Source organism: Monopterus albus, unplaced genomic scaffold (assembly GCF_001952655.1).
Source record: "Monopterus albus unplaced genomic scaffold, M_albus_1.0 scaffold67.1, whole genome shotgun sequence".
NCBI lineage: Eukaryota > Metazoa > Chordata > Actinopteri > Synbranchiformes > Synbranchidae > Monopterus > Monopterus albus.
The window spans coordinates 980,715-989,423 of record NW_018127947.1 but is presented as its reverse complement, the minus strand read 5'-3'; the positions used below and the strand labels follow the sequence as shown (position 1 = coordinate 989,423).

The 8,709-nt window shown below is 43.7% G+C and overlaps 1 protein-coding gene across 1 annotated transcript; it reads right to left on the bottom strand.

The window, feature by feature from the left end:
• Positions 1 to 548: 548 nt before the first annotated feature.
• Positions 549 to 5,473, bottom strand: LOC109962779 (elongation of very long chain fatty acids protein 6-like). The gene is made up of 4 exons (XM_020604784.1): positions 4,978 to 5,473; positions 2,866 to 2,997; positions 2,279 to 2,430; positions 549 to 1,892 (listed from the first exon to the last, which is right to left on the bottom strand). The coding sequence occupies exons 1-4, from the start codon at positions 5,283 to 5,285 to the stop codon at positions 1,462 to 1,464; spliced, it is 1,023 nt and encodes a 340-aa protein (XP_020460440.1). The 5' UTR covers positions 5,286 to 5,473; the 3' UTR covers positions 549 to 1,461.
• Between the last annotated feature and the right edge of the window lie 3,236 nt (positions 5,474 to 8,709).

The following is an 8,709-nucleotide window of genomic DNA, read 5'->3' as shown; positions in this document are numbered from 1 at the left end:
CTAGCGTAAAACACATGCCAAATGTCAACATGCGAGTCGTCAGTGTGACGATTCGCTGTGGCGACCCCTAAACGAGAAAAGCCGAAAGTAACTTTCATTATATTTAAATCTGCTGCTGCTGGTCATTTGCAGTACTGTCCATGTATACTTCATATGCTATTTGCACCTCATCACCAACACCCCGGTGATGCTGAACCATCTGACAATCTCCTATTATTGTTTGCACTACTGCCACTGACTGTACACGGATTTGAGTCACAGCTTATTGGCTGTTTAGATTTATCCTAATTACGTAAATCCAGTTCTTATTCTATTCTATTCTATTTTTATTCAACTTTAGTTCCTAAATGTTATGGCACCCAATACTAGGTGAGAGAGAAACAGTATTTCAATTTTCTGTATGTGCTGCACATATGGTGAATTGACAATAAAATCATTGAACCTTGAAAACCAACACTGTTTACAAAGGAGGCCTGTGATGCATATTAAAATGAAAGGGGCAACCTTTTAGTTTGCTTTTGGACAAAACAGAAATTCCAGTCACCAGATGTCACGATTAAATTAAAAACAAGAACCTAAAGACCAATTTTCCACAAATTAACTTGTATCTGAAAAGGAATAATATGCATTGTGTACAAACAGAGGAAAAGAGGCTCAGGAATCCCAACACAACCTTAGGATTAAACTGATAAAACCAAAACATTTGTTACACAAAAGTGTTGACTTCTCTCTAATTTTAAATACTGGCGCCTCATCCCGGCCTCTAAAATCCGACAAATGAAACGATCAAGTTAACCCACAGCCGCCGACACTCACAGTCTGCCCCTGAGTGACTTTGAGGCTACAGAGACCAAAACTAAATCTGCTTCACAGATTTTTGGTTTTGATGTGCAGAGTGCATAACTACCGATGCACAGACTGGGAACAGAATAAACGTTTTAGAAAACAACGAAGCACAGGAGCAAAAGGAGCTTTAAGGGGACATGGGAAAGTCTGTCCAAACCTTTGACTCGGTCTATTACACAACCCATTTCCTGGAAGAGCTGCACCCTGGGACGGCTGTCGGCTGAGGAACGTCAGATCTCATCATCTAATAAAGTGCTTATGGGATAAGAGCATATAGAAAATAGGCCTGAGTTAAGGTTCTTTTTAAAAACATAAGGCGAGTGCCCCTGAGTCTAAGTAGCCAAGGCATTAATTTACGTGATGCGAGTACCACGTTAGTCAAACACCAGCACGGTATTCCTCCACCCCCTTCTTTAATCCTTCTCCATTCTGTTCTCCAAACTACTCATGAGATCACATTACAAGTCTCCTCTCGCCCCAAATCCCTGGGTTTGTCACTGATTGAGGTATAGATTTCTATAAAAGGTCAAACATCATTAGTGGGGGACTGAGGAGCCAGTTAACTAGGTGTGACTCACACCCTTTAATACAACTGCTGAGCACAGAACAGGCAGGCTACTCTGCCTTGGACCCTTTGGCCCCAGAGGATCCTCTGAGGTAGCTGTTGTAGAAGAAGATGGTAAACAGGACAAAGTAGCTGAGGTACATGATAGAGCCCCATTTGACATTGTCAATGCTGGAAGGACAGTGCACCTCATGCATCCAGCGGTACACCAAGCCCAGGACCACCAGCCCCATCACCATCTGCATGATCTGGAAGGCTGTGACGATCATGGCACAGGGGCGGGGCACCCGCAGGCCGGCTGCCCGGGCTGTGTAGTAGGTGTACATGAAAGAGTGAACCACATAGTTGATGGTAATGAACCAGATCCCACCTGCCACGTGGTCCTTGTAGGTGTACCAGGAGTAGAGCAGCACGGTGATGTGGTGGTACCAATGCAGGAAGATGAGGCGCTGCTTCCGCAGGATGACGAACATAGTGTCACCTGACAGATGGTGGAGAGGAAATCAGATCCTTTTGATACTGTCAAACTAAGGTTTAGGTGAACACAGGTACTGTACTGCAGCCAAAATACAGAAATCTGACAGGTGTGTTCTTTCATGCTAAAATCCTCTGCTTTTTGAGGTTTCCTGTAATTCATACAAATAATTTCCTGAGCCATTTGAATTACAAGCCTTTGAGCCTCAATCCTTCACTTTAATATAAAGATTGTAAAAGATAAATTATGGTTTTATTTAACTTCATTTATACCCAACCTTTTCTTTGTACATTTAGTTTTCTTTTTAACCTACACAGCTACAAATCACCCAGCCATTAGCAGTTCAGAAGCTACTGTGTGTGTTAGCTTGCAGGACAAATGGGGAACCTTACCCAGCTCGGGGACCTTGCTAACAGCAAAGGCGAAGGCCCAGAATTTGCTGACGGGGGTGGTGTAGAAACGGGTGTCGCACACAGTATGTCTGAAGCCGCGGGTTGTGAGGATGCGCAGCATGTAGAGTCCAGTCCTGGATGCTCCCATGATGCTGCAGAGTGAACACACACAATGCAAACACCTTACTCATGTCCAGTATTGTCCATTTATGGTCTTTTTATGGTGGCCGGGAAAATATAGAAGTCACTACACGTCTCCTAATGTGGCTATGTAATTCATAAAGGCACGTCAAAGTGAACTATACAACATAAACAACAAGTTAGTAAAAGTCCTCCAGAACAAGTGTTTTGGGAGCAGCACATCCAGGATGACGAGACAACAAAGTGGTGTAGCTGCTACTGGTGTGTGTTTTCACTCCCCCGCAACACTTCAGCAACGCATACCAAGTGTAGATATGTCTGGTTTTCATTCTGTGAAAGCTTAGGCCTTTGCTCAGTGTACACAGCACACAGCTCTGAATGTGTGAACGTGCTCTACAGTTGTTCAGCAGCAGTGGCCCAGCTCCTGTAGCGCACCAGCGACTCACCTGAAGATAGCCAGGCTGAATGACCACAGCACCATCAGCCATCGCAGGTTCAGTTTGGGCCTTTCCCTCATGTAGTGCTGACCTCCAAATACCAACACAACGTAGAGGCCACAGAACGCAAACGACGTGGTCCTGTGGATGACACAACACAGCACCGTACTGAATAAAGCAGAGCCAACTGTATTAGTCCACTGTCTCCATCCTCACGTTAGCCTGAAGATTAACAGCTCCTCACACTGTACCGCCTCAGTGCATTAGAAAACAGGTACGGAGCAAATAACAGGAGTGTTTTAAATCATTCTTAAGGAAAATGTCTGAAGCTTTTCATGCTCAGTGTGTATTGACAGTAAATGTCAGAATGTAGTTTGTGCTGCTGCTGTAATAGACTGTACTACACTGTGAGGTGCTCCTGTTAAAACAAAAAAAAAAAACTAGGATGAGCTTGTCAGTTAAACACAGGACAGGTGGTCTGATTTCAACTTAGGACTGTGTAAAATGTAAAAAAAACAAACAAACAAACAAAAAACATCACACAGAAAGCTGTGGAGTTTTTCACAAGGAGTGCAGGATGTCCAGCGCCAACTTTGGGGAACTTTTAGTGTTAAATGTTTTGTGTGATTGTATGAATGATGAGAAAACATTTCCTAAGATAATAGTGTTTTAGAGTCAGTATTGAATGTCATGAACTGCAATAAGCTCCGCCGTCCCCAAGTCCAACGTGTACTTTGACCTCTCAGGTGACAGAAAGAGGAAGAAGACAAACAGACCAACTGCACCTTTAAATCACCTCATCAGACCTGAAACACATGACTGTACAGATGTGGCGCTGTTATGTACGGGCATTACACAATCAGGGTGTGAATGCACCAGACAACTGTTGTTACACACAAATGAAACATGATTTGGCTGTCTGCTTGCCAGGGTTGTCGTCCTGCCAACATGACGTGTGTGTCATGATTTTTATAAAGCCATCCTTCATACCTGACACTGGCCTTGGACCCGTCCTCATTTAAAACGATAGGGGAGGATTAGTGGAGTGTTGGACACGCTGGCCAATCAGACGGCCAGTCACTGAGCACTGCTCTGATTGAGGAATTTGTGAAATGTGGCGTGATCACAAACCGCAAACAAAGAGGGAGGTGAGAGAGGCAGGTGCAGCCAAGCAAACCTGACGGACTGCCAGTCACTGGGCACTGCTCTGCCCTCCTTATCAACAGTTATCACTGATTACAGCTTTAGATGATGACAGAACATAAGAGCTGAGCTGAAGGTGAACTGGTGGAGAAACAGTGACACCACCGTTACAAAGCGCCTACCTGGTTCTGTAAATCTTTACAAAAATAAAAAATGTGAGGCTGATGTGGTTTTGGAATAGACCGGATGACTAATCCAGACTGGTCCCAGTACACGTTAGGACCCAGTTAACACTACAGGGGCTTCTGACAACCAACCAGTCCATCCAAAACCCTGCACCTTAATTTTTACTCCACTATTTATTTAACAACTACGTACTAGTTTTTCCAGACTTTGACCAATAATACAGTATAAGCAACATTAAAAGATGGTGTAGCTGATTATTTTAGATCAAGATAAAATGAGGTTGTAGATTCACAAGCTACAGCAGCATATGAAGTTAAAATGAGCCCCACCTTTACCAGTGTTAGATTTATTTGGAGCTGCAACATTAAGGCTTGTGCCTTTATGGGACATCATACAATCAGCACAAACAGTGGCCAAGTCAGTCTTAATTGTTCATGTATGCAGATTTCTATTTAAATAAACCGTTTGGATTAAAGCATTAATGCAGGTTAGATTAAAGATTTATTTGGAGCTGCAACATTAAGTCCCTATGTCCAATACTTTAAACAGGTAAAACAGGATCCTCCAGTTTCATGAGCGAGTTTGGGCTGGTTCTTCTGAGTTTGCACCTGTGATGCATTAACGCAAGTTAGATTATAAATTAAATTGGAAGGAGAAGAGACCAGTTTATAAAATGTCACTCAGGACATAAAACAGAAACTCACCTCACACCACAGTCAGTCCTGGAAAAAGAGGAGGAGGAGGAAGACCACCTTATTCTCGGGCATTTCTTCAAGTTTCTCTTCTACTCACCAGTTTTCCTGCATCCATTGCAGAGCTCGTCTTTGGTCGAAATGCCGCTCGAAGTCGTACACGGCCGTCACCACCTCACTCCCATTCATCGTTTTAAAGTCAGATTTTCTTCCGCTGAAGCCCGGTCTCTGGAGGTCTATACTGTGACCGTGCACGACACACCTGCTGCTCCGGAGGCTGCTGGTTTCACAATCCAGAGCTTGTGGAGCCAACACAGACACTCCCTCCTCCACCGCGTCACTCACTATAAGGCTGCAGGCTACCTGCATGACAATGCTTTCTGGTTTGGACTTAAACGAGTGTGTCATTGTGGTCTAAAGCTGTAATCACTGGTACTGCCAGTGGTGGAAGAAGTACTCTGATCCTTTACATAAGTATAAGTAACAATACCACAGTGTAAAAATACCCCGTTACAAGTAAAAGTCCTTCATTCAAAATGTTACTTAAAGCAGCTGGAAAGTGAGAAACCGATCACACAAATATGATCAATAGAAATCTTCTGTAAGGTTAAGAAATGAAGAACACACAGCGCCATCTGGTGGACAAATTATGAAGGGGATTCTCAGCTTGTAAAGTCCTATTTTTATGGCTGCAAGAGCTTTAACATCCTGTTTCTAGACAAGTCATTCATTCCTAATTGAATGTAGCATCCTTCAGCCTGATTGACACACTTAATTGAGACTTAATTGCACTTTGCTGTGAAAGTGGAGCAGCCGGTGGGGAACAGATTTGTTACTTAGAGACTTCTGAAAAACTTCTCTGATTAATCACAGTTTCTACTGGCGAGCATTGGCACAGAATCCAAGGACCACTGCTCTGAGAACACACAGCAAAAAATAAAGCAATATATGGGCTGCTGAACAAATAATTGTAGGAATCTCGAGGGGTTTCAGTGCATGAAGGACATGGACACATGTCTAAGATACAGTGCCTTGCGAAAGTATTCGGCCCCCTTGAACTTTGCGACCTTTTGCCACATTTCAGGCTTCAAACATAAAGATATAAAACTGTAATTTTTTGTGAAGAATCAACAACAAGTGGGACACAATCATGAAGTGGAACGAAATTTATTGGATATTTCAAACTTTTTTAACAAATAAAAAACTGAATAATTGGGCGTGCAAAATTATTCAGCCCCTTTACTTTCAGTGCAGCAAACTCTCTCCAGAAGTTCAGTGAGGATCTCTGAATGATCCAATGTTGACCTAAATGACTAATGATGATAAATAGAATCCACCTGTGTGTAATCAAGTCTCCGTATAAATGCACCTGCACTGTGATAGTCTCAGAGGTCTGTTTAAAGCGCAGAGAGCATCATGAAGAACAAGGAACACACCAGGCAGGTCCGAGATACTGTTGTGGAGAAGTTTAAAGCCGGATTTGGATACAAAAAGATTTCCCAAGCTTTAAACATCCCAAGGAGCACTGTGCAAGTGATAATATTGAAATGGAAGGAGTATCAGACCACTGCAAATCTACCAAGACCTGGCCGTCCCTCTAAACTTTCAGCTCATACAAGGAGAAGACTGATCAGAGATGCAGCCAAGAGGCCCATGATCACTCTGGATGAACTGCAGAGATCTACAGCTGAGGTGGGAGACTCTGTCCATAGGACAACAATCAGTCGTATACTGCACAAATCTGGCCTTTATGGAAGAGTGGCAAGAAGAAAGCCATTTCTTAAAGATATCCATAAAAAGTGTCGTTTAAAGTTTGCCACAAGCCACCTGGGAGACACACCAAACATGTGGAAGAAGGTGCTCTGGTCAGATGAAACCAAAATCGAACTTTTTGGCAACAATGCAAAACGTTATGTTTGGCGTAAAAGCAACACAGCTCATCACCCTGAACACACCATCCCCACTGTCAAACATGGTGGTGGCAGCATCGTGGTTTGGGCCTGCTTTTCTTCAGCAGGGACAGGGAAGATGGTTAAAATTGATGGGAAGATGGATGGAGCCAAATACAGGACCATTCTGGAAGGAAACCTGATGGAGTCTGCAAAAGACCTGAGACTGGGACGGAGATTTGTCTTCCAACAAGACAATGATCCAAAACATAAAGCAAAATCTACAATGGAATGGTTCACAAATAAACATATCCAGGTGTTAGAATGGCCAAGTCAAAGTCCAGACCTGAATCCAATCGAGAATCTGTGGAAAGAACTGACAACTGCTGTTCACAAACGCTCTCCATCCAACCTCACTGAGCTTGAGCTGTTTTGCAAGGAGGAATGGGCAAAAATTTCCGTCTCTCGATGTGCAAAACTGATAGAGACATACCCCAAGCGACTTACAGCTGTAATCGGAGCAAAAGGTGGCGCTACAAAGTATTAACTTAAGGGGGCTGAATAATTTTGCACGCCCAGTTTTTCAGTTTTTTATTTGTTAAAAAAGTTTGACATATCCAATAAATTTCGTTCCACTTCATGATTGTGTCCCACTTGTTGTTGATTCTTCACAACAAATTACAGTTTTATATCTTTATGTTTGAAGCCTGAAATGTGGCAAAAGGTCGCAAAGTTCAAGGGGGCCGAATACTTTCGCAAGGCACTGTAGATAACCGTGCTCTCCAATACCTCAGACGGCACCGCATCAAGAATGGTCACTCTTCTAGAAGCGATATAAGCACATGGGCTCAGGATGATTTTGGCACACCTGTGTCAGGCACCACAATATGTAGTTAAATCCATAAATGCAGCTTAAAACTGTGCTGTGCCAAAAGGAAGCCCTATGTCAACAGTCTCCAGAAGTCGACTGCTCTGGGCTCAGAGGCATCTGGGATGGACCATCACACAGGGGAAACATGTGCACTGTGGTCAGACCAATCAGAATTTCAGGCCTGTTTTGGAAGGAATGGATGCTGTGTGCTCCGGACCAAAGTCGAAAAGGACCATCCAGACTGTTACCAGCAACAAGTCCAAAAGCCAGGGCCGGTCATGGTCTGGGGTTGTGTCGGTGCCCTTGGCAAAGGTCACTTATACTTCTGTGATGGCTCCATCCATCCATGGAATACTGCTTACTCCTGGATAGGATCACAGGGGGCTGGAATTTATCCCAGCTGAGACTGTGTGAGAGGAGGGGTATAACCCCAAACATTACTAGATTGTGTTTGGGAAAAGGGAAAAGCACAGTGCACAGATTCGTGTGTGCAGTTTAATATAGGAGATTTCATATCTACATATCCATGGTGTGTGTTTGACTCTTATATTTTTGCTATATTTGAGAGTGCTGCTCCCATTTGGCACCCATTTGGATGGATGAGCAGTCTACGTTGTCTCTGGCAGCACACAAGATTATCACCTTAACTCCACTGCATGATTACTGCTACATAAACCTTTGTGCACTTCCTTAAAACACTTCTGTTGTCAAACTGTTCCGTAACTGTTTACAGTGTACCCATACAAACCCACACTGTCTTCATGGAAATGTCAGACAATATTGGGCCTGTTTCCAATCATGTCATGAGCAAACGTTGATTTCACATTGCTCACGGTGCAACAGCAGGGTACAGTCACCTCGCTGTGGAGGGGCAACTCTTCATCTAACAGCTGGTCAACTTTGTTCAGCTATTCTCTGCGATGTTTAAAATCGGAATCGCAAGCTGCTGCCAATAAGCACACAGCATGGCAGCAGTTCATTCCTCAGCCAGGAGCCAGGAGGTGTGCAGGACAGGCTGCAGGGAGCAGAGCCACAGCAGTCTCCTGTCATCAAGACAGATTCCTTTATTTTT